Source organism: Ictalurus punctatus, chromosome 23, assembly GCF_001660625.3.
Source record: "Ictalurus punctatus breed USDA103 chromosome 23, Coco_2.0, whole genome shotgun sequence".
NCBI lineage: Eukaryota > Metazoa > Chordata > Actinopteri > Siluriformes > Ictaluridae > Ictalurus > Ictalurus punctatus.
This window is the reverse complement of record NC_030438.2, coordinates 18,802,322-18,828,368: the sequence shown is the minus strand read 5'-3', so window position 1 is coordinate 18,828,368 and position 26,047 is coordinate 18,802,322. Positions and strand designations below refer to the sequence as shown.

Genomic DNA, 26,047 nt, shown 5'->3' with positions numbered 1-26,047 from the left:
CGAGTAGACATCTAACGCAGTGAGGGTTTATGGAACCGACGCCGATGACCGATGCGTGTGGAAGTGGGTTCTCACCTCAGCCGGTGTTTTCCGCGATGTGCTTCGCTTCCAGTGTCTGGAACGCTTGTTTCGTAGGGTCAGCTCTGTTGATTAGCTGCTTATTCATTCAGCAGGAAGTTCACTGTATCCGTACACTAGTATATAACTGTACTGTATATATATCACTGTATTTGTATTGTATGTTCAAATTTATTAATGGAAAAGGAGGAAATAACGATAGCCAGGTGTTAAATAGACAACGTGACAGTTTCGTATATATTTACTATTCTCACTAAATTACTCCAGACTAATTATTCCCTGGGTATCTCTTCATCTGAGAGAACAACAGCTTTTTGTAAACACATTTTTGTTCACAGCGGCTGCATGCTGAAAGCATAAAGGAACATTAAAGCAGTTCAGCACCACACGCACACACACACGCACGCACGCACACACACGTGCAGCAATTTTATATCCAACAGCTCAACGTTTTAAGGCAGATACATCACTTGTGCTTGTAGGTGTTCTGGATCATGATTTATAAAGGTGGTGGTGGTGTTTTTTTAAACACACATTTCTTTTAGTGTCCATCGCCTGGTGATAACTCCATGACTTCAGTCTGCTGTGTGATTTCTATCTTTCAGAGAAACACGGGCTTTCCTTCCTCGAGACTTCTGCTTTGGACTCCTCTAACGTAGAGCTCGCCTTCCAGACCATTCTCACAGGTAAGGCGGATCGTACCAGGCATCAAGGCGAAAAGGGCAAAGGTGCACAACTCCAGGTCAGGGGCTCAGTGGATTCACGCTTCCACTAAATGTCTCAGAGTATAAGCTGCTTTCACACCTTTTTATTTTATTTATTTATTTTTTTAAAAACAGAAATAGCACTATCCAGAGCACCTTATGTGATTATGTGGAGAGAAGAAAAAGCAGCTCACGTGACATAAGTATAACAATGCTCTTACCAGTCCTAGTTAGTATCAGCTAACTAACTAGCCTCGATCGCTTTCTAGGATAGATGCATAATTATCCGTAATGCAGATTGCTGTAACGCCGGTGACGAGGAGGTCGTTTTGCCTTCGCCGCAGTTTTAGGGGCAGGAAATCAAGACAGTTTGAGCTGCTCATGCGACTCGACTGTACGTACAGTTGTGCCACAGTTTTCACATCATGTCCCGGTGATTTGTCTCAAGAATTAGACACGTTGGTGTTTTTTAGGTACGCTGCAAATTTGGAATACCGCCAATGAGATATTTCTTCAATGCTACATGTCATAAATATCCGCGTTTTTTTTTTTCTCTTCTTCTTCTTTTTCTTTTTTTCCTCACTTGCCCCCCAGGCGACCCCCAGTCCCAGCCCCAGTGTCCTGATCATTAGAGTTACATGTAAAACATGTGAAACAGGATGTGTGAAAGCAGCCTTAATATACCAGATAATTACCAGCAGTGGTAATTGGTTTACTAGTCACTCAGTGAGTCAGGTGGATAGTGGACCTTTCTGTCCTTTAACCAAAAAACAATTGTATACACTCATACACTACCGGTCAAAAGTAGACACACTCGTTCTTTATTTTATTTTAAAGTCATGAAAACTCTGGAGTAACACAAATGGAACTATGGGAATTATGTTGTGATAAATAATAAAATAAAATAATTTAATATTTTAGCATCTTTAAAGTAGACGCTCTTTTCGCCGAGAATTTCAGAAATGTATTCTTGGCCGATTTCTTGAGGAATTTCCCTGAGATGCTTTTTATACAGTATTAAAGGAGTTCACACCTACGCCGGACTCTTATCGGCTGCTTTTCGGAATATTTCTCTCGGAGTCGCGTGTTTAAGACAATATTTATTTGTAAATAAAATGTTCGTTTTCTAATGAAAGAAATGAAAACGTCACGCGTTCATACATTTAATCACACACCTTCAGATCAAAAGCTTTTTAACGATCATGAGAAACATTTCAGTCGAGTGTCTCCAGACTTTTGACCGGTTGTGTGTGTATGTATGTGTATGTGTATATATATATATATATATATATATATATATATATATATATATATATATATATAATTACATTTGCACTACACGCATCGTGATACATTCTGGCCTTTGTTCAGAAGTATTTTTGCTAGTTACCTAGTAGCGCTATAGTAGTATTTAGTTCTACTTAAAAGATACGGCAGTATTTTTGCTATTTACATTTATTCATTTAGCAGATGCTTTTATCCAACGTGACTTACAAATGAGAGAATAGTTAGATACTAGATGGATTAAATGGAGAATGTCCTTTAGTCACGGAGTTTTATTTTGGTTAAATGGCAGATTACGAGTATTAATCAGACTACAAATTCATTAAAAAAATTTTGACCACACTACAGTACGTTGGCCCTCCAGGACCGAAATCTTTCGCCCCTGATCCTGGAGTTCGATTATATTTCTGCCATTAGGTGGCAGCAGATTCCAAGCCACAGGCTTGAACTGAATCCTTTTCCAGGTCCAATAAGCCTTCGCTCTGTGTATAATAAGCCTGTATAATTTAGAAAATGTGCTTTTTGTGTTTGTTTTGTGAACGGGAGTTCTTTATTAATCTCTCCACTGAAGTCATTTATTTTCCCGTCTATCATGGCGTTACGGCGTAACGTATCCGTGCGTTTTTCTTTCAGCAATCTACCGCATCGTGTCTCAGAGGCAAATTTCGGGGCGCGGCGACAGCGACTTCTCCCCCAACTCCAAAGTCGTGCCCATCACGGTGCAGCCCACACAGAGCTCGGCCAAGCAAGGCGCCTGCTGCCAGAACAACTAAGCAGCCGCCGTAGCACAATGGGATTATGGGTAAAAACCGACATAAGGCTGACCAAGGGGGGGTTGCAAAGTTTGTTTGTCAAGCACATTAAGACCACCCCCCATCCCCCCCCCCCCCCCCCCCCCATAACACATGCAGTAGGCTTTATCGGCTAAGCCCTAGTTCAACAAGTTAAGCTTTATCATAGGGACCAAAGTGAAAAAGATTTGTTTTGTTTTGTTTTTCTCCACAGACTGATTTAATGTCTTTTTTTTTATTATTATTATTTTTTTTACGCTAACTAGAAACGGCATTGCTGAAGTAACGATTCATGTCACCGGCTAGTGCTTAGAACGTGCTCAAGCCTATGCAGATGGAAAGAGGGTGCTACAATGAAATGATGTCTATTTTAACCACTACGCACTGTTTAGGTCTAGTTTTTATCAAACGGTCTCCTGGAGGAAGCGAACTCCTGTTTTGTTTTGTTTTTTCTCAGTGGATCCTTGGGGGAACAAAAATCGACTTAATCTCTGTGTCTGCTGCGTCTGCCTGTATTGTTGATTTGTACGATGACTCAAGTAGAGAAAAAAAAAAGAACCCCTCTATTTATTTGATGTATTGAAATATCTGAGATGACACTGTTGAGCTCACATCCTGATAGCCTGTGGAATTTTTTTTTTTTATTATTATTTTTTTTTTTTTAGCACGTGTTTTATTTAGATGGTGTTTGTTGGTCTGTTTGATATTTAAGGGTTGAGTTAACTGTATTTTCTCCAGGGTTGAGTAAAGAGTAACATGAATTAATCAAGTGTTTGTGTTTTTTTGTTTGTTTGTTTGTTTGTTTGTTTGGAGTTTTCCTGCTGTTTCCTTTTGGGTGATTTAAAAAAAAAAAATGTTTGTTTGAGTGGATCCGCTTTGCTTTAGAGGTATTTCTAGGTGCCGTTTTATCAGTGAGTCATTTAACCTGGACTAAGACGGAGGCATGAAACAGGAAGGCAGAGGCAGGCTCATCCCTTTACATGGACGGATTATGTTGCAGGACTGAGCAACAGTGGCACGCTGAGCTGCTCACTGAGGAGTTTCTGGTGTACTGGAAGGGGCTTGTCTTACTGTAAGTGAAGTCCTCATTGCCCATCCCTATAATATACTGCATGTAACCCGAAGAAAGCCATACCCTCCGGGATCTCTGTTAATTGTGTCCCATCTCTCACGCTATTTCTCTGTTCGCCGTCCTTTTCTCCCTGGGTTGGAGTCATGGTGAAATGGAGGTCATGGTAGGTCAGATTTATCCCTTTTTCAAGGTAAGGTAGAGCTCCGGTGAAGGTCGTTTTGTCTGTAGTTCTAGTGCAGTTTTCAGTTCACGTCAATTAGGAGGAGTCTTTTAATCACATTACGGGTTTGTGAAGAACCCGTGATGTTTAGCGTTCATCGCTGACTTTAACCCCGTTCTCAAGCGTTTTTAGATTTGATGCGTCAAGGTGTTTTTATGCATTTTTAGAAATCCTCGAGAACCAGCAGTACTTTTCACCGAGGAAAAGGTAAAATATTCCGAGATTAAACACTGCGTTATTGCACCAAAAACAAATTGGAAATGCTAAATTAAAAGATCGTCTAGTAACCAGGGGAAAACACGGATCTCTCCTTGGGAGCTTCCATCTTGTTCTGGTTTCGTAAAATGAACCCAAAAGTGAAATTAAAAAGTGGCGTCTTTTTTTTTTTTTGTTGTTTTTTTTTTTTCTTTCCCTCTCTAACATTTGTGGCATTCATATATGAAGGGATGAAATGTAAGAAGGAAACTTTATGTTGCTTAATAAATGTGTATATTTGGATATAATATAAATATATTGTGTTTTGCTTTTAGCCGCTTGTCTCCTCGGTCTAACGCCGGCGTCGGATCAGAGATTCCAGCAGATTTCATCAAGATTATTAAATTGATTTTTATTAGAAACATTTACAATACATGTTTGGAAAGTAACAAAATAACAAAAACTAGTATGGTATACATACATTGGTCAAATATAAAAACAAACAAACAAAAATTAACTCACAGAGAACCTTTGCTAAGAAATAAACCTGCAAAATTGTATGCCTCGTGTGGGCACCGTATGAACGACCAAAGGTTTTGAAAAAAGAAGAAAATTAACAAGGTCTTTGAAGTATTGGCTAGCCAAAAACGAACCCTATGGTATGGCGAACCTTTCTCACTCACCAACAAGAACCTAAACACTTAGAGCAGGAGATGCCGGTCCAAACTAATGCACTAAGACCACTACATGAGTTTATTAATATGAAACACTTTTTATTATTTTTTTTTTAATCTTTTTTTTTTTTTTTTAAACTTTTCTACTGAGTCGGAAGATTCTGAAAGCTACCAAAGACAGACCGTTGGAGCGGAGTTACCCTATCCAAAGCAAGCCCGAAAAAGAACATGATCACCCCTTAAACCCCCGCCCCGCCCTTTTTTGTGTCACTATCATACTGAAACAAATCAAACCACGCTACACAATTAGCTTTGCCATTATGAAGTCAAAACAGTCGAGATACAATTTCACCATGTAAGAGCTGAGGCTATCCTTAAAAACATAACGATCCGCTGTTACGTGTGTTTTCCTGTCAGTGATGAAAATCTACAAGCAGAAACCAAACAAAACAAAAAAAAACCCAAACAAATAAAAATAAATACACAACCAAGTATTCATCAGCCCTTTAGTGTAGTGTGTACAGAAAGCCTTCACTTGTATGCAACAAAAAAACATCTTTAGTACCGTTATCCAGCCTGGCGATGATACAAGATACATGCAAACTACTGTGTTGGAGAATATATGAGTGTTCTGTGTTTACTGATATCGGCATAGATCTACTACATTACACTGAGATAGAGAAGCGGAAATGTCGAGGCGTTTTTTTTTTTTGTTTGTTTGTTTGTTTGTTTTTTAAATGAAATGTTTTGTTCATAACACTCAAAGCACCCTGTTATTTTTTCGGGGGGTGGGAGGGGAGTGGTATTTCCCAGAATGTAGTAGATGTATGCTCAAAAAAAAAAAAAAAAGTGTGTATATGCACAATTATCCACCTGCTTCTCCACTCCACACACCTCTGTGACGCCCTTTCACTTCACTGTAGTCGAAACAGATGAAGCGTTTAAAAGTAGAAAGAAATGAAACAAAACCCCAAAAAAATATATATATAAATAAATAAAATTCTAGACATTATTGAAACCAGAAATGAGGGAGTAAAGGATTGTGTTCAGTCAGCAGTATGGGGTTAGTTAAAGTACAGCAGGCAAACAACACGTGTGCCAAGTGTTGATGCAGTGCTAAAATGTGATTGAGGCACAAACTTGAGACTAAAATACCTCCTAATCCTACAAAATATTTGTAAAATTATTATTTTTTTTGTGTATTTTTTTTTCCTGAACTTATTCCATCGTTAACGCTTGAAAATCTGAAGTTAAAATATAATCCTGTAAAAGCCCCTACCGCCCACCTCGTTTTACACCGTCAGAGGTACGAAGGATTTATCTAACTTTTTTTTTTTTTACTTATTTATAAATAAAAAATTCTATAATCTTAATTTTAGTAGAAATCAACATCGTGTTTTTTTTTTTTTTTAGAAATATATTAACTTTTTTTTTTTTATTAATTAAAAAACAAAACGTCTCGAAGTTACTTATAAATATGTTTGCTTCATTTTAAGATATTCATAAATAACATCCAGATACTGACCTCTCCCTCTTTGTATGAAATAATAACCCATGTTAGCAAAATAGAATCTTACGAAAAATGTTATAAGACTTTCCCCCTTACTTGCTTTGTATAGGGAGAATCTAAACAGATACGGTGGAGCAACGACTTTCCCTAAACCATGGCATCAAAAAACGTAAAGCTTTTCTCTTTCTGATGGTTCAAAAAGGCAAATCATACACAGATGGAGTGCTGTTTTTTTTTTTTTCTTTCCTTTTTCTGTTTTTTTTTCTCCTTTTTTTAATTTTTATTTATTTATTTTTTTTTTACATTCGAATGCACCGTCCTGTCTATATTTCCAAGGCATTAGAATTGCTTTAGTGCATTTAGTGTCTTTGCTGCTGTTTTATAGATAAACGCCTGCAGTCCTGCTAACTGGATTAACGTCAGAGTGATTTCTTTCTAGTTCTATAATTAAAATTCCATAGATGTCAATATCAACACTATGCCCAAAAAAAAAAAAAAAAGGTTAGATTGTAGCTTTATGGAAATATTGTGACTGCCATGTAATTGTGCATTAGATACTATAATAGATAGATAAAAGTTCAGGGGGGGAGGGGTGGGGGTGGGGGAATCTTAATACGTCATTAGTTCAAACACTAGATGAAGTCATTACTAAAGCTCTCTGTATAACATGTAGCTCTATTATATCCACAGATCTGAACTGATAAAAAGGTAAACGCTCTGTAATAAATCAGCATGCATAACCAATACGGATCTAAAAGGATTATTATTAATATTATTATTATTATTATTATTATTATTAAACCACGTTACCACTATGTACTTACTCCAAAACTAAAGAGTTTCTTAAACGTTACCTTCACAAAATACAACGCGTTGGCACTGAAACGAAAAAACCTTTCCTTCCCCTTTAGTTCCCAAATGAACAGATTGAATCTGTAGCCCTGTAGTGTTTTAACACGTCTAGCACAAGGATTTCGATTAGCTATAGCAAGGTACGTCTCTTCGTCGTTGTTGTTACTGTCAACATCACGATCACGAAGTCCAACATTATTCGGATTGTAGTCATCATGACTCATTGGTCTGAATTGATGTACAGGTTTTTGTAGATTTTATATCTTCACCCAATAATGTAAAATAATTTATTTTTAATTTTTTTTTATTTTTTTATGTACGTTCGCTGAACTGCCCTGTTTCCAAAGGCTTTCTCCCTCATTATTTAGTGCTATATTTAATATTTTCACTTTTTCTTTTCCTTGAATCTCATTTCAATTCTTTGGCTACCATAAACACTCTTAACTTAAACTTTAATCCTTCTATTGGGATTATAACTAGTCCCATTATAATATAAACAAACTGTCCAACAAAAGAGTTTTAGAACTTTTAAAATAGTTTCATAATTGGCTTAAATACTGAAATATATTCTCACGATATGCCTATGGTAGTCACATTATTATTATTATTATTATTATTATTTTTTTTAAATGATATAGCTATCTCCGAATATATTTGAGTAAATACAAATATTTTTAATAGCAAATAAATGCTACTCTGTTAAAAATGTACCTGGCTCTTTGCAGTGATTTGCTGGGAAGAAAAAAAAAAGGAAAAAAACAAAAACAAACAAACAATCAAAACAAAACAAAAACATGCGGAATCGCTGTCCAAAAGTTACTCTGAGAACACGTTTAATCCGTATGTACTAAAATCAGCTAATGATTCGTTATGGGTCAGAGAAACGACGCTAATACGACGATAATAGTCTGGAATGGTGGATTTCTAAGTATCGGACAATGTGCAAGCTTTTGTTTTAAGAAAATGTTTTTAAATTTTTTTTATTTTTACCTAATAAGCAATGCCTATATGAAGTTCTGTACAACTTTTGAAAGCTACGCATTGTTGTATCTGTTGTTAAAATATAGTTTGTTATTGCTAGTATGTATTCCCCTCACCTGAAGAACACGAGGAGTCAGGAATACATTTCTTCTTTTTTTTTTTTCTTGAAAAATATCGACACGGGCACAGTTTTCTAAAAAAAATTCCAAGCCACTGAATGTGATTTGCATAATTTTTCTAGCAGTTTTGGCTTTGACGAGGAAAGAAAGACACAAATCCTGCGTACGTTCATTCCTCCAAATAGGCCGTGGTTTTATCCTGATTTAGCGCTGATCGTGAAAGAGTTAACAAAGCGTGCTTTGCACTTTGTTTTTAAGAGAAGCGTAGCTACCTGCGTCGGCCGAATTGCGTTCGAGAGATTCGTTTACTCGCTCGTCTTCTACCAGTGCAATGTGAAAGAACTTGGTTGGAACGGCAACGAAAGAAAGAAGAAACTAATTCGAAGATGTCTACAGTGCTCTCCAGTTGTTTGGTTTCAGATACATGCTGCTCGTCTTGATCTATAAGGTGCTTCTCTCTTATCCAGACATAAGTGTTTTAATGTAAGTGCTTTTCATAGCTTGAATTCTTTGTATAGTAATGCCCGTGTGTAGCACTGTAAATTAGATTCGATTCTGATGTTTATCCTTTTGACGTTTAAAAAGTCTAAATGCTTTAAACAAACTGAAGTTTGTTTGGTGGAATGTTCATACGGTTCATGACAAGTTCCCTCCCGTTAAATAAAATCACTTTTTTTTTTTCTTCTGAATTTCCTGACGGACTATCAGGACTGTCTAACGTACGACTAGCGCTATCGTTTAGCGTTCGTGAGCTTACCCGGACACCCGACCAGTCCCACACGTGTGGCAGCGGCGCATGAGGTCTCCAAAAGGGACAAAACCGACCCATTTCAAATGGACTACATTTCTCAGTGCCTTCTTTTCTGTCTGTCTTTCTTTCTTTCTTATGCAGCAGCCCATCTTGAAGGGCATAAAAAAAAAAAATCCCAAAAATGGAGACTTTGCCTATCCTGCAAATGCTCTAATCCTCTCAGCCAAAAATCCGTTAGGTTGATATGCAGGGCTCACTGGGTGGGTGTGTAATTTGATTCAGCTCCAGCAGCCACTAAATGGGGCGTGTCCACCCAGCTCTCCTGTCAATATCAATTGTCTGATTTCATTTTGGACTTGGATGTCTTGCTCCCATTGGCTGCCTTGTAGCCGTTTGGCTTGGGGCTTGGTGGGGGTTTGGCGAGTTGGGGTGGTTGCACCGGGATGGTCATGCACATGGCGAATAATGTAAAAAAAAAAAAAAAAAAAAGAAAAAGCAACCTCCATGGCAACTTCGATCGACTTGCACTCCCTCTCGGACACGTCAGATCTGCCGATTTCTTTTGGGGAGGGACTGAACTTTTTGAGTGCAAGCGAAAGCATTAAATAAGAACGATTACCGTCTGTCTGCAATTTTACTTTTTGGGCCAATGGAACGTTCAGGTTTTTATCGTAAACAAAGCAACAATTTTTAGAGTGATCTGCATCCTTGGAGAAAATGAACAAATAACTGTTTGCTACATAGAAAGCCTGCCATCATGTGCACTCTCTTTCTCTCTGAAATAAAATCTGCACTTGGGATTTTTTTTTTTCCCCTTCGTCAGGACAAAGGAGGCCCCTTTCCTCAGTGGGAATACTAAAGCTCCGAGGAGCAGGAGAGCAGAAGGAGGAGGGAGGGTGAGAGAGAGAACTAGAGGGAGAGAGAGAGAGAGCGCGAGAGTGTTGGGGGCTGAAGGGAGGGGCCCCAGCTGCACCTAGTGAAGCTTTTCTGCGAGGTTGGTACGGAGGGGGAGTAAGGGCAGCACGGGGTTTCGGAGCATCCGTGGCAAAACGGACTTTCCCCAAGTTGCTTGCACCTGGTCTGTGTCACATGACTAATTACCAGCTCCTCATTGGGCGAGAGCGCACTCTGGGGAACGTCCCACCGCTGCGTTAAAACAATACGCCTGCTTAGCTGAGCAGTTGTGGTCATTATAGCCTAGTAAGGGGACGGTTAAGCATCGAGTGGGATCAGGACACTCCCTTTAGGGGGGAAAAAAAAAAACCTTGGGTCACAATATGAAACACCTGCTCATGAACGGCTTCAATAAAGGACGGAGAGGGAGCAGGCACCTCGCAAATGTGGGGACTGGGGGAGCTGCATAATTTTCCTACTATAGCTCCGAGACTCTTTCTCTTCCTTTTGTGGAGGGTCTATTCAAGCTCAGATTAGCGGGTACCTTCCCTTCACGTTCCGTTTACGTTTCATGCATCCACGATGGAAAACCGCTCGCCGAGAAGTTAAACATGACAGTGTGAGGGTATTCATCGGAGCCAATATGTCGAGGAGGAAAAACCGTGAATGAAATAAAAAAAAAAAAAAAAAAAACGGGGAAATGCCTCTTTTGTAAGTCCAACGTTTGAACTGATTGGTCAGTTTATGGCTCAATACTAGGACATCCTTTTCATTTTTACAATGCAAGAGGTGTAAAGCGAGAATGCATCACAACCCCCTCCCCCCTCCCACCGTTATATCATAGATTATGAACGTGTGCAATTTTTGTAAAACAAAACCCAGAATCCCTCAAACACCGATTCAAAACTGTTATAAAGACAAAACAAAACCCATATTTCTGTTAGTTATTGTGTGTCGATTTTGTTTTTATAGTTTGCTATTGAAGTTAAGTGTTTGAATGCACAAAGTCCTGTGAGTGTGTTCCAGATCCGGATCTTCACAAAGCAGGATTAAACAAATACGGTTTTTTGTGTTTGTGTGTGTGTGTGTGTTTTTTTTTTTTTCTTCCAGTGACAATCAAGCTATCAGTTTTAAGGTGCAATGATAGACTTAAGATTCAGTCATTTATCTACTTTTACCTTTAAAAAGCATCTTTGTCTATTTGCAGACAAATGCTGGGATGTAAAACTATATTCTTTCCAATCGTAAAAATTAACGTTAATAATAATAGTAATATATATGTATATATATATATATATATTATAATAATAATTATAATAATGGTAATAACTTCCAAAATAAAACAAAGTGTAAAACATTCACATTATTTCTTCTGTTTCTACCCACATTGCAATTCATGTGGAAAAACAGCAGCAGTAAAAAATAAAATAAATTAACAGCCAAGAAAAGAGAAAAAAAAAAAAAAAAAACGAACATTGAGTTAAAATTTTCCCCATTTTAACAAAAGTTTATAAAATATATATGCATATATGTGTGTATATATATAAAAGAAAAAATCTGAAAATACTTCTTACTCTTTTTTTAGTAAAGCAAGCAGTGTCTTCTAAAATATCTGCTCGTTTTGATTTTTTTTCATTTTCTGAAAAAAAGCAAGACGTACATGGGGCATACTGACCAATACTGACCAAACAAATGCTAAACTAATAAAAGTAGGTAAAAAATATCTAGTTAAAACCAATGCACCAAAAAAAACAAAACAACAACAACAACAAAAAAAAAAACAACCTTTTTAAGAGAAGATCCGGATGGCCTGGGTGACGAGCGTGTGGCAGACGGGGCATTCGGGATGGTTCAGCTCGCAGATGCGGATGGCGCACTCCATGCAGAAGAGGTTGTGGCCGCAGGGCACCAGAGCGGCCGTCACTTTGCTCTCGAAGCAAGTCATGCAGTCTCGGGTCGAGGTGGGCTCGCTGTGGGCACGTCGAGCCTGGGCATGGGCTGACCCTATGCCAGTGGATCCGGCACTGCTGTTTCCAGAAGGTTCCGGAAGACCCGGAGACAGTCTGGTCAAGGGCAAGGGCAGGCCTCCGAAGCTCTTTGAGCGCTGCTGGACATAGTAGGCCACCTGCTTGGGATAATCGGGGTCACCCCAGCTCTGGGACCCTTCAGAACCAAAATAAGAGCATGGCTTGTCTCCGTTGGTAGGGGTCGAGAAGTCGGATTTGCTGTAAATGCCCATACCGACTCCAACGCTTCCGCTTCCGGTACCTCCCAGCACGGCGTCGGAGAAATTCTGGCGGTAGCTGCTAGCGAGTGGCTTGCGCTGACCGCCCTGAAGCCCCCATGCGTGCTGTAGGCGGCTCTCCGGCCCACCGTTGGTGCTGTTCTCCGTGGCCAGGCAGTCGTTCTCATTGTTGTGGTCGTGGAGGGTGCCGGTGCGCGAAGCGATATGCGCCTCGATCTCCTCCCGCGCTCGCTCCGCGTTGCCCGGCGAACCGGTGATCTCGAAGACCGGGTCGCGATCGCGGCTCGGAGTCACGATGTACGTGCACGTCTGCTGTTGGATGCGCTTGATAGTGGAGCCTTTGGGGCCCACCACCAGGCCCACCACACGGTAAGGCACGCGCACCTGGATGGTGGTCTGGCCTGGCAGCAGGGCGGGGGGAGAACCATTAAATGACACGCCCAGCTTGTTCCGGGATGCACGCAGCATGGAGAAGTGCTCAGCCGCTGAGATGATCTCGCGTCTAGCCAACGCCACGTCTTCCTTGCGACCGGTAATGAGAAAGACGGGCTCCTCACCCCGCACCGGGGTCTTGATGTAGGTGTTGGTTTTCGCCCGCAAGGCTTTGATTTTACAACCTGCAAAGTGAACGGAGTGGCATGAGTGACGCTGATCAACAATCACCTGTCACCCTGAAATCAACAGGTGTCCGTGTTAATTAAGAAGCTGCTCGTTTATTTATTTATTTATCAAGGAATCAGCATCATAAATTAGCATAAATTAGACCTGTAACCATACTCATGACTTATCTGAAATATTTAACTACTTTCAAACACACACTGACCGATGTAAGGCACCAAACGACGTCATGTTTCTCAGACGTTTTGTAAAAAAAAAAAAAAAAAAAAAAAAAAACTTACAATGATACTAACAAACTGCGATACGGGGAAAAAGAAACAAACGTCCTGTATCGCTATAACACGATGGCGATGATGAATTGTTCCAAGTCTAGTCTAACTAGATTTCTCATACTTAACGTTATATGAATGCTGCACTCAAAAAAAACAAAAAAAAACAAAACATTTTTATTACATAATAATAAACTGTCTTAAAAGGTCACCTTGAAACAGATCCACATCTGAGGAAATTATAATATTCCATGCCAAGCTGAATAATTAGGAAATTCACGTGTCCACAGTTTTGTCCAATAGATCGTGTAGATCTGCAGTTTGTCGTATAGTTTTTAGATTTTTCCTCCCACTATTTCTACCAGGCTTTGGTGAAGTTTTATTTCATTAAACCATCATTAGCAATATCAGACCGTGTTTGTAACGATGATTGATAAATCTTTTCGTATAATTTTCCTGCTGTCATAATAAACCAAAACAGGCCCTTGGAGCTCCTCGCTACTGTCTGCTCATTCTAAGCTAATTAAATATATAAATAACTAGAATAAGTGTGATTTCTCTCTCTCTCTTGCTCTCTCTCTCTTCTTCTTCAGGAATAATAAGCGATGCTGTGGGGCAGAAAGAAAAAAAAAAAGTGGTTTCAGCAGTGACTGTAGTACAAACACTGCAGATGAACACAAGACGGAAATCTTCACCTGTATTCTCTACGAGGTGCTACTTTATCTATTTATGACCTGCTGATTATGGGAAGAAGGAGAAGGTCAAGTGAGGGCACACAGCACAGCGTGCATGTCGAGGACGTAAGCTCGAATAGAAATTCATCGTCCAATCCTTCTTCGGAATATCTCCCGATATAGTATTGTGTAAGAGAAGCTTTCTTTTTTATTATTATTTATTTTTTTGGCGCTTCGTGTCCAGCATATCGATCGTCTCTGTGATCTGGGATGCTTCTACAGCAAAGGCCGCTGCTGTTTTGCTGGCCGAGGGGCGTGTTGTGAATCTGGCTCGTGGCATGCTGTGTACAGCAGCCACTAAAAAAACACAACCTGGACGGAGTGTGTAGTCGAGCGACGGCATGGTGCGTGAGTACAGCCCTCCTGAGCAGACTTGGCAGGCGCTGCAGGTGAATGGAGCGCGCTTACTACGACCATTCAGACGCCAAGCACATCGCTCAGCCTGAACAATGAATGATGGAAGAGAGGCGACGAGTGGCGTTGCTTATCCATCGATCAAGCTCGAGTAACGATTACTTCATGAGTGTGTTTGTGCTGATCATCGACGTGTAAATAAATCCGCATTTACACAGAAATGTGACGGGGGGGGGGGGACGACAACAATAAGAAGAAGAAGAAGAGGAAGAAGGAGGAAAGGGAAAAAAAAGAAGAAAAAAAAAGAGCAGAGCATTCACACACTGCTTGCAGTTTCTGAATTTTACACCCGCCCCCCTTTCCAGCTGAAGCGGACAAGTCAGTGGTATAAATACAATAAACCATTGTTACCATTTCCTCCACAGTGGAGGAAAAAAACAAGATGGACAAATCCCATCTCTAGCCGTGTTCACCAGCTGAAACGCTTGCTATTAAAGCACCAAATCAAAATAGGAAGCTCTTCCCCAAAAATCCACCTAATCAGCACTTTACAGTCCAGGCAATGCCCGGTGCTGCACTTGGACTGCCAGGCCCTGCCCCGTGCCACTCCTCCTCCGCCTCACCATTAGAAATTCAAGGGCACACTTCACATCAACCGTCAAAACCAGTATGGAAACATGTAGGAGCTCTGATGAAAATTCGAATGAGTCCGCATGCACGGCGGACTTCATTTTGCATGTTGTTTCGTATTTAAAGTGTGCATGCGCAAAAGCCCGAGCGCCTTCCGTGACCCCTGAGCACACGTGGATGGATGGATGGATGGATGGATGAGGTGACGGCTGCCTGGGCGTGACCCTCCTCCTGTGAGCAATGACTCTGAGCTCACTCATCTTCATTTCTCTTTATCTCATCAGCTCCAAGTAAACACTGTGCACTGAACAAAGCCAGGATGCCTAACCCCAAGGAACAACTGTTTTTTTTTTTTTTTCTTTCTTTCTTTTTTTCCCCCCCTCCCCAAACCCCTGAATGAGATTAAGACACCAGACACAATAAAAAAGCACCACGAGTCCAACAAGGCTCAGTCTCCCTTGCTTCAACTTGAATGTTGTTGGCCCAACAATAGCATAACGTCATTCAGGAGGATCTCCTTACTTTTAACCGCCGTTCAGGCAGGTTTCAGTGCTTCTCCTGAGGTTGATGAATAGCCTGATTTTAGTTACACATCACCACCTTGCGTCGTCGCACTGTCACTTTCGCGCCTTTTGTCTTGACAGCCGCGTCCTCTCTTTCTCTTTCTCTCTCTAGCAAGTTTGAAATCCACGACACTAAAGACGCAACTACACACACTGCATCCACATTCATTCTCGAGGCAACCTAAAACGGACAAAAAATAAACCGCTACTCGTTAACCCTGCATGCAAATCAAACACCCTGACTACAAAAGCTGGGTTGTTTTTTTTTTTATTTATTTTTTTTGTATTTTTTTTTTTTTTTTAAATAAAATTTAAACCAGCCGTTTTTAAGCTAGGACTTGTTTTTGTTTTTTTTCCTCCCCTTTCCGTCCCTGGCGCTCAGACGACAAAGGAAGCGCGTCTGCACACGGACACTGATGGCGCGGAGCTGGAACAGCGCGACCACGAGGTTTAACGCCCCTTGCTGGGGTTTTTTGTTTGTTTGTTTGTTTGTTTGTGTTTGTTTGTTTTGTTTTGTTTCTCTGCAACACATTGCAAGAGAGGTAGCATTTCTGGAAAAAGAAAAAGCTTTTTATATATATAAATATATATATATAGCTACACTGTAAAATGTTGCTGAATGGCCACAATGTGAGCTGAATAACAAAACAGGACCACCACTCCCACTTTTTTCCACGGATTATAAAAACAAGATCAATATTGTATTTAAATAATAATAATAATAATAATAATAATAATAATAATAATAATAGTAATAATAATAATAATAATAATAAAACACCCTGATTGGGAGCGTGTGCCTCGTGAGCTCGTTACAAGTTGAAACAGTGTAAACAATCGCGGTCTTTACCTTGCCTGCCCACTATTTCCGCCACATGTTCCGAGCTGGGCACGGGCACACACTCGGTGATGTTGCAGCCGCGCGCTTTGGTCTCAGAACCGGAGCTCTCGTACAGGGCGCACAACTTGCTCTTGCCTTGTAAGATCCCGGCTTCTCCAGCACCACCGCCTCCTCCACCACCACCACCTCCTCCGCCGACGCTGTTGGCGTGGCTGTGGCCGTGGTGGTGGTGATTGTTGTTGTTGTTGCTCCGCTCCTGAACTCCAGCGCCCTCCTCGCTTTCCCCGAGCCCGAGCAAGGAGAGCTGGCCCAGCGCAACCCGCAGCGCCCGCGACTCCTCTTCCTCCTCGTCGGGCGGCGCCAGGAGGCTCTCGGTACCAAAGCCGGAGGCGGCCAGTTCCGAGCCGTAGCCCCCATTTTTCTCCATGATCCCTGACAGCACCAGCAGGCTAGGCATGGCTAACAAAGAGTGTGAGACAAAGACGCGAAGAGCGAGACTGGAGAAGCAGCGCATCCGCCGCCCTCCTCCTCCTCCTCCTCCTTGCTCCCTCCCTTTTGGCTGTTGGTCCCTCCCACAGACCTTCCCTCTTGCTCACACTGCTGTAGCTCCTAACGCTTTTCATTGTGCACAAGGCAAACAGGATACGAACAGGGTTGCCAGATTCCAGATTTCCACCCCGGACAACACAGTTCTCACAACACCCGTTTTGTGCAGGATTCCAAAGTCTAGAAGGTGAGTGGATTAATTTAGTTCCAAACTGTTAAAATGGAGTAAAAGGTGATATAAGAATACACCTACAAACCACTTGATTAGAAACGGCAGAACTGATCGTTCGTGCGTTTATCCAATCAGGCATGTGGCAGCAGGACAGTTCATTAAAGCATGCAGGTCAAGGGCGTCGAATAATGTTCGCATCAAACATCAGAATGAAGGTTTGAGCGTTTCAGAAACTGCTGATCTCCTGGAATTCTCGCACACAACAGTCTCTAGAGTTTACACAGAATTCTGCGGAAAAAATAAATAAAGAAAACCATACGCCAGTTCTGCAGATGGAAACGCCTTGTTGATGAAAGAGGTCAGATGAGAATGGCCAAGCCGGTTTAAACTGACTCGAAGTCTTTACAACTACGCTGAGCAGGACATCATCTCAGAACGTGAGGCGAATGGGCTACAACAGCAGAAGACCACATCGGGTTCCGCTCCTGTCAACCAATATCAGGCATCTGAGGATACTGTCCAGTTTCAGTATCTGCATGATTTTACACATTGTGCCACTGCTACACAATTGGCTGATTGGATAATTGCATTAATGAGCAGGTGTACAAGTGTCCCTATTAAAAAATAAATAAATAAATAGCAGGAATATGTACGGACTGCGCAGTATGATAGGCGGTATAGGAATAGCAGTGAATAGTACACAAGACAACAGTAACATGTTCCTCGACAGTCAGGTGGTAAGGAAAGTGTGCAGTCGATACACTACAGTACCAAGTTGCAAATAATATGCAGTGTGCAATTAGTGTCTGGTTAGTGCAGCATGTGGTTATTTAGTGCTATGGCTTGTGGGAAGAAATTCTTAATACAGGAAAATATTACATAACAAATAATGTAAGCTCATGGCCTTTAGATTGACAATGCAGTTTAAATAATACAAACTACATGCTTTAATCGGTCTCCTAAAATGTACTTCCTAATCAATATCATAGATTATCAGGATACCCAGGATAACAATCTGCTCGTCTGTGAATCCTGGTCTCAAACTAGGGACTTCACGCCAGACTACTTTACAGCCACGACTCAACTGACCATTTTTTAAATACTTTTTAAAACCTATTATCTTTGTATTATTTTTAAATAGAGGAATCAATTCCTCTGGGGTTTATTTTACACTATTTTATGTTCCATTACTTTCTATTCTGTGTTTGTTTTACTTTATTATTATTATTATTGTTATTATTATTATTATTATTATTATTATTATTGGACATACCAATCTAATTTTGCCTGAAATGTTGTATCAATGTAAAATCATTTCCAATCTGATCCACCGATGTATTTCATGCCAATGTGTGATATCGGACAGACAGACACCACTGCTTTATTCCGGTTAGGGTCGTCCACTAATCGTAGGTTTGGCAGTTCGATTCCCGGCCCACGTGACTCCACATGACAAAGTGTCCTTAGGCAAGACGCTGAACCCCAAGTTGCTCCTGATGGCAAGTTAGAGCCTTGCATGGCAGCTCTGCTACCATTGGTGTGTGAGTGTGTGTGTGTGTGTGTGTGAATGGGTGTATGAGAACCAGTGTAAAGTACTTTGTAGAACCGCTAAGGTTAAAAAAAAAAAAAGCGCCATGTAAGTGCAGACCATTTACCATATAGAGCTTATCCCAGGAGTATTGAACGTGATATGGGATATACCCTGGATGGGCTGTAGCAAGGCACTTCACAGATCCACATACACATTTGTAGCTAGGGGCAATTTTAGTGTAGTCAGTGCACCTACCGGCATGTTTTTGGGAGGTGGGAAGAAAACTGGAGAAGCCGGAGAGACCAACAAAGTGCAAAACAGTAACACAGTAACACAAGCTCAACACTGACCACCACATTATTATTATTATTATTATTATTATTATTATTACTATTATTAGCAGCAGCGGCAGTAGTAGTAGTACAGTAGTAATATTAGTAGTATCTAAGTGGCTTAGTGGTTAGCACGTTTGCCTCACACCTCTGGGTTGGGGGTTCACATCCCGCCTCTGTCCTGTGTCCTCGTGCTTCTGGGGTTTCCTCTGGGTACTCCGGTTTCCTCCCCCAGTCTAAAGAGATGCGCTGTAGGCTGATTGGCATTTCCAAATTGTCTGTAGTGTGTGAATGTGTGTGCGATTGAGCCCTGCGACAGGTTCGCACCCAATCCAGGGTGTCCCCTGCCTTGTTCCCCGAGTTCCGTGGGAAAGGCTCCAGGCTCCCCTATGACCCTGTGAAGGATAAGCAGTATGGAAAATGGATGGATGGATGGATGGATATTGGCTTGTAGTGTGCAGGTTGCTCTTATAAGCTCTAAAATAAATAAATCGAAGTAAGTAAACAACTTTGCTCAAAGATATATTGCTTGATCGATGGCACTTCAGACTGCAAAACAGGGATGCCAAACTCTCTCAATCCTGGCGAGCTGGAGTTCTGCACAAAACACACCTGCTAAACCTAGAAAGCCAAGTTTTCCTTGATCAGGAAAATCACTAAACTCTGCTGGACTCTGACTCAACAGGACTGGAGTTTAGCCTGACCCAGGCTGCCAAATGAGCTCCTACTTGCCAGTATGTGTACCCCCTCCCCGCCTTTTCCCCCACCACACACACTCCAGTTCACAACAATCTGGCAACCCTCGATCCCAGCCCGTCTGCGCCGAACTGGGCGTGGCTCTGCGTGGCTCCGCCCCGTCTGGTTCACAGCGTCCGCTCCCTGCGGAGTTCGAGCGAGCCGCCTTCCTTCTGCGCAGACCGCCGCGTCTGTTTCCCTTCCTAACGGCATTCCGTTACCGAGCTGCGAGCCTGAGCAGCCTGAGAGACACTACTCGACTAAACACGTGCTTTGTTAAAGACAGTAGTTCTCTCTCGGTCCTTTCTTTGGGAGCGCTTTGAAGTGCGTGTAAGTGTGAACGGTGCTACATTTAAAAAAAAACAACGTAATAATCGATATAATAATAATGATGTATTGTTTTGGTTATCCGTGGAGCAGTTTGCACCCATTCACTTCCAGACGCATTTCTCACCCTCACGTTAAATAACGCACAGGCTACACGGAGACGGATGGAGAGACGCGCGTCGCGTGCAACGCGTCTCTCGGCCATTTTTATGAACCTGCGGCTTTTGATTTGAAGCGGCCACGCCTCACGCGCACCCGACACTGGAACAAATAAAGGAGCCGATATGATTTTTTTTTTGTATGGGTGGGGGGGACAGGACGGGGGACGGGACGGGGGGCTCCGCCTACCTTTTACTGTCTGTCCGTGTTGCAGGGTGACCATGACTGCGTCCCAAACCTCATACAAAACAGTAGCGACATCAAACCGGCGCCGTCGCCACGGCTACCTGTAGAAGCGCATCCTATACCGTGCCAAACCTTAAATCCTGGGTTTGCGCACTACTTCACGCTGCTAATGAATAAGGGAGGGTTCATTTTGGGACGTGGCCACCGTGGCGGGTTTGATTTTAGCGCTACACATCGGGGAGATGGTCTCAGTGAAGAAGGAAGGAAGGAGGGAAGGAGGGAAGGAGGAAAGGAAGGAGGGAGGGAGGGAGTTTGTCAGACAGACGTTGCGGAACCTGCGCCGCAGAACCGACTTATTCTTCTTTTTATTTATTTATTTATTTGTTTATTTTTTTGAAAGAGCATACAAAGACTTAGCCCATTGTCATGACCACGCCTGGTGCCAATTATTATTATTATTATTATTATTATTATTATTATTATTATTAAGTCATACGGAGTTGTCACCCCTGATATATCTGTTTCTGTCTTAAGGACTTGATTATTTCGTTTTCAATATCTTTGACGGTTTGTTTGTTTGTTTTTGTTTTGTTTTGTTATCTACATGAATATTTTCTGATTCTTTTCTAGCACACACGATGATGACAGTAATGACTTTATAACACAGTGGGGACTTTATAGCAGTCCACAGCAGTTAACCTCCGCCTGGGCCGATGGAATATAATGGCTACAAGTTACACCATTGAAATGAAAGCATTTCTTTATAAAGCCGCATGCAACGGCATTAAATCATCATCATCGTCGTCATCACGATCGAACACTCTTAAATAGTTTGATCTAGCACCCTAAGGAATTCTTCTGTCTGTACCTTTTGGGGTTAAAAGAATCTATGCAAAACCAGACTAACTTTTCCTAACTCTCGCCTCCCTCCCCAAGAGTGTGCATTATTATTATTATTATTATTATTATTATTATTATTATTATTATTATTATTATTATTATTATTACTCATACACTACAGGTGCATCACAAAAAATTTGAATATCGTTGAAAAGTTCATTTTTTTCTGTAATTTAATTCAAAAAGTGTAACTTTCATATATTCTAGATTCATTACACATAAAGTGAAATATTTTAAGCCTTTCTTTTTTGTTGTTTTAAGCTCACGGAAATCAAAAATCCTTGTATCTCAAAATATTAGAATAAAGAATTTATAATACAGAAATGTCGACCTTCTGAAAAGTTTGTTGGTCAGGGGTCCTTGTGCATGAATTACTGTGTCGATGCGGCGTGGCGTGGAGGCGATCAGCGTGTGGCGCTGCTGAGGTGTTCTGGAAGCCCAGGTCGCTTTGATAGCCTTCAGCTCGTCTGTATTGTCGGGTCTGGTGTCTCTCGTAGATTCTCTATGGGGTTCGGGTCAGGCGAGTCGGCCGGACGATCGAGCACAGTAATATCACGGTCAGTAAACCAGTTACTAGAAGTTTTGGCACCGTGTGCAGGTGCCGAGTCCTGCTGGAAAAGGAAATCAGCGTCTCCGTAAAGCTCGTCAGCAGATGGAAGCATGAAGTTCTCTAAAATCTCCTGGTAGACGCTGCATCGACTCTCGACTTGAGAAAACACACTGGACCAACACCGGGAGATGACATGGCAACCCAAATCATCACTGACTGTGGAAACTTCACACTGGACTTCAAGCAGCTTGGATTCTGTTCCTCTCCACTCTTCCTCCAGACTCTGGAACCTTGATTTCCAAATGAAACGCAGCATTTACTTCCATCTGAAAAGAGGCCTTTGGACCACTGAGCAGTGGTGTTTTTAGTAAAAAGGTGTTTTGAGTTAATTATCTGATTAGAGTCTTCTCAGGTCGACATTTCTGTATTATAAATTCTTTATTCTAATACTTCTGAGATACCGGATTTTTGATTTCCGTGAGCTGTGAACCATAATCCTGAAGATAAAAACAAAACAAAAAGGCTTGAAATATTTCACTTTATGTGTAATGAATCTAGAATAATATGAAAGTTCCATTTTTTGAATTAAATTACGGAAAAAAAAGCCAACTTTTCCACGATATTCAAATTGTTTTGAGATGCACACGTATGTGGACCTGACCATCATGTGCTCCTTCACCAAACTGGTGCAACAAAGTTTAAAGAACACAATTAGAATGCCTTGCATTACAATTTCCATTCACTGGAACTAAGAGATCCAAACCTGTTCCAGCAAGGCCCAACATCAGAGCTGAATGAACACAAATCCCCACAGCCACGCCCCAAAATCTAGTGGAAAGCCTTCCCAAAAGAGTGGAGAACAATTCAATATTAATGCCCATGGTTTTGGATTTGGATGTTCAATACTCCAGTGTCCACATACTTTTGGCCATACAGTACCCTGTACCATGGTACGATTCCATCACCTTATAGTACCAAAGGTGCCATCACTCCTGTGCCTTCCTAGCCAAATTAAACCCCTTCTGAAGGGTTCTTTAACTCAACTTGTCCATCTAGGGCAGAGGTTCCTAATACTGCTCCTGGAGTACCATCGTCCTGTACATCTTGGTGTGTGGCGATTAACTGATGAGTTGGGAGAAGGGAATACACCACAAATGCACAAGGTAGGAGTGCTCCAGGACCAGGACTGAGAAACAGTGCTCTTAAGGGTTCTATGTACCCAATAACAAAGGGTTTCCTTTTCACAAAAGGTAAAACCTACAAAAAAAAGCAACCACCCTAAATTTTTATCCGTTTATAGTTGCACTTAATGTGGAGGAATGTCTGTGAAACAAGATCACAAGATCTTCCCTCACCAGCGGCTCCCCCCGCCGCTCCTGAATTTAATAAGACAGAAAAACACAGCTTGTCATGTTGCTGAGAAATCACACCATTTTTTTCCCCTTTATGTAAAGCAATTGCTATACAAGGCCCTGTGAACGAGATGTTGCTACCGAAACGATAACGTATCAGAACGCACGCATTAATGCAAACCTGGGATTTGCAGCTGCTGTTATAGAAAACTAATCAACACCTCCTGACCAATCAGAATGCAGAATTCAGCAGCGCTGTGCTATACAGTAGTTTGAACTGGACTGGACGTACTGGTTTATAAACAAACAAACAAATAAATAAGCACGGGGGAGACTATTGATTTAAACAGTAGACGGATGGGACTATGGTGCTACGTTGTGAAATACGCATATAGTTCAAGAAAAAGACTATCTAGCATATTAATTAGCTCCTTTTCCCCAAATGTCAGAAAATTAATTTTGGAAATGCCCTCAAACCCATTTCGAAAACACAGGGAGATGAAAGCTAAAATGAAACATATCTTGACAGGCATAAAAAAAATAAAAAAATCTGGCTACACCCAAAAGGAAATAAATAAATAAATAAATAAATAAATAAATAAAACGTTAACCAGCCAGACAGACAGCTGAATTTCAGCCAGTGTTCACTTTCAGGTTTTATTTATTTATTTATTTATTTATTTATTTTCTCGATAATGGATTGAATTAATATTACAAAATGATGTCACCCTATAGAGGATGGGAAAGAGCAATGATTCTGGTCATTTCTGTAACCTGTAGGCGTTTGCATCATCTCTTAAATCGAGTAAAAATCCTGTGCCAAAGTCAGTCATGTGTCAGCAAATATAGCTACGGAGCTGAAACATCACATCTGCGATGGGATTTTACACCAAACGAGCTGAAAGACTGCGGTAATGCATAGAAAATTACAATCATGAATATAACCTCTATAACCCAAACCCCTTCCACTTGCAGCTGTAGCCACGCCCACTCCTACACCTTCACAGCTGAAGTTCTGGTTTGGGAAAAAAAAAAAAAAAAAAAAGTTCTTCTATGTTTTGCTCGTTATAAAAGACGTACATTGTAAACGCTTTCCGACTGAAGCTGACACATGGATAGATGGATAGATTTTTATCATTGTTTTATTTAATATAAGATGTAATAAGTGTTGGATGCCAGTGGTCAGATGTATAAAAATAGTGCTGACTTACGTCCAGCTACCTTTGGTCGATATTCTGTAAGTCTGACTAACTGATTAGCAATCCTTCACTGTGTTACAGAAAGGAGTGTGTTCATGCTGGATCAGGTGCAGCGTTTAAGTGACAGTCCGACTGTCCAAAAGGTCATCTGCCTTCACTAATGGTGTCCACTGGGAACACAAGGCCCAAATCAATATCAGCTATGGATCACGGATAGTGTTTCCCCCTCTGCCCAGCATGTGTGTGTGTGTGTGTGTGTGTGTGTGTGTGTGTGTGTGTGTGTTGCTCTTTTGTCCAAATCCCTCTCTCTTATTGTTTGTTTTTATGTCTGTTGGCGAGTCCGATCACGTTTCTTAACAGGTTAGCGCTAGGTTAGTTAGTTGGGCTTCGTGTGATATCGACTATTGTCTGTAAGACGATTACATCACAGGTGATTAATCCTTGAAGCTCAGCCAGAGCTCAGTCAGTGTGCATATGTAACGATGACCTAATATGACATCATCCATTAGAGAGCGTGTATGAATACAACAGCCTCGGGATGGGAAGTCATGTGACGAGGACATCCAGTCATCTGGTGGCTCTCTGATTATTATGGAGGGTGGAATTATTACCAGTATTATAGCACAAGGAGCACAGTTATAAATAAATAAATAAATCGATGGGAAAGGTTTAGTGTTTCACACAGGTTTAAAGGTTCAAGCAAAAAAAAACAAAAAAACAAATTCATGAATTGATTGCTTTGTAATTTCAGGGCCATTCACATGGCGAAGACGTCCTTCATCCGTCAGCGCAATCACTGTACACCTAAAACCGGACTACAGTTACAGCATTTACTGCTTTATAGTCGTCTTCTTAAAATAAAACCCCAAACAAAACAAACCTCGTCCTGTTAGAAAGGACAGTATTTTTTTTCCCCTGCTTCTTCCAGGTATAAACACTTCTTTTCAATGCAGAACATGTGATTCATTTCAGACAAGTACACTAAGCAGGTGCATTATCATTCAGCATCTTAGATTGAATTGAATTTATTATTATTATTATTATTATTATTATTATTATTATTATTATTATTATTATTATGTCTTTTCTTAAGCTTCAGATTGGCTTCAGTTTACAGCGCATCCTTCATACCCTGACATAATCTCAGTAACAAGAGTAAATTCACCCAGAATGCATCAGGACTGGCAACTGGTGATAAAGTATTAATGATGCAACACATTTTTATGACCCCTAGAGCATGCTGTAGTGCTTGTAAACGTGAAAATGCATAAGACTGTAAACACACGCAGTGGGGTCTGTAAATAAGTGCCGCAATTATGTTTCATTGCCTCGTATTCCAGCGCACTGAATTCGATCAAAGGGACAGCGGGTATAAAATGAAAGTGACGGCTTCGGTGCAAAACGATACGTCTGTTATTTGAACCATCAGAGGTAAACGGTTAAAGTACAGCTCCGAAGACTTTACTCAAAAGTATGGCCTATAGCAGGGGTGTCCAATCTTATTCGCAAAAGGGCCGGTGTGGGTGCAGGTTTTCATTCATTGGGGGCGGCTGTGGATCAGGTGGTCGGGCGGGTCGTCCACTAAGCGTAGGGTTGGCGGTTCGATTCCCGGCCCACGTGACTCCACATGTCGAAGTGTCCTTGGGCAAGACACAACCCCAAGTTGCCACAAGTTGCTC

General features: G+C 41.2%; 2 protein-coding genes across 2 annotated transcripts in view; one reads left to right on the top strand and one right to left on the bottom strand.

Annotated features, from left to right (window-relative positions):
- Nucleotides 1-3,622, top strand: part of rab11al (RAB11a, member RAS oncogene family, like) — a 7,250-nt gene extending 3,628 nt beyond the window's left edge. The window contains exons 4-5 of the mRNA XM_017452799.2: nt 684-764; nt 2,700-3,622. Of these exons, the coding sequence (XP_017308288.1) occupies nt 684-764; nt 2,700-2,839 (221 nt within the window). The 3' untranslated portion in view covers nt 2,840-3,622. The remainder of the gene's footprint in view (nt 1-683; nt 765-2,699) is intronic.
- On the bottom strand, nt 3,508-16,932 carry mex3a (mex-3 RNA binding family member A). Its single transcript, XM_017452759.3, has 2 exons — nt 16,389-16,932; nt 3,508-12,987 (listed from the first exon to the last, which is right to left on the bottom strand). The coding sequence occupies exons 1-2, from the start codon at nt 16,891-16,893 to the stop codon at nt 11,915-11,917; spliced, it is 1,578 nt and encodes a 525-aa protein (XP_017308248.1). The 5' UTR covers nt 16,894-16,932; the 3' UTR covers nt 3,508-11,914.
- Nucleotides 16,933-26,047: the final 9,115 nt, after the last annotated feature.

Bases quoted from the DNA above. Each gene is read 5' to 3' on its own strand.
- mex3a (XM_017452759.3), bottom strand. From the start codon at position 16,893: ATGCGCTGCTTCTCCAGTCTCGCTCTTCGCGTCTTTGTCTCACACTCT. The intron at 12,988-16,388 runs GTAAAGACCGCG...TTCACTTTGCAG, and splicing joins GGAAATAGTGGGCAGGCAAG to GTTGTAAAATCAAAGCCTTG.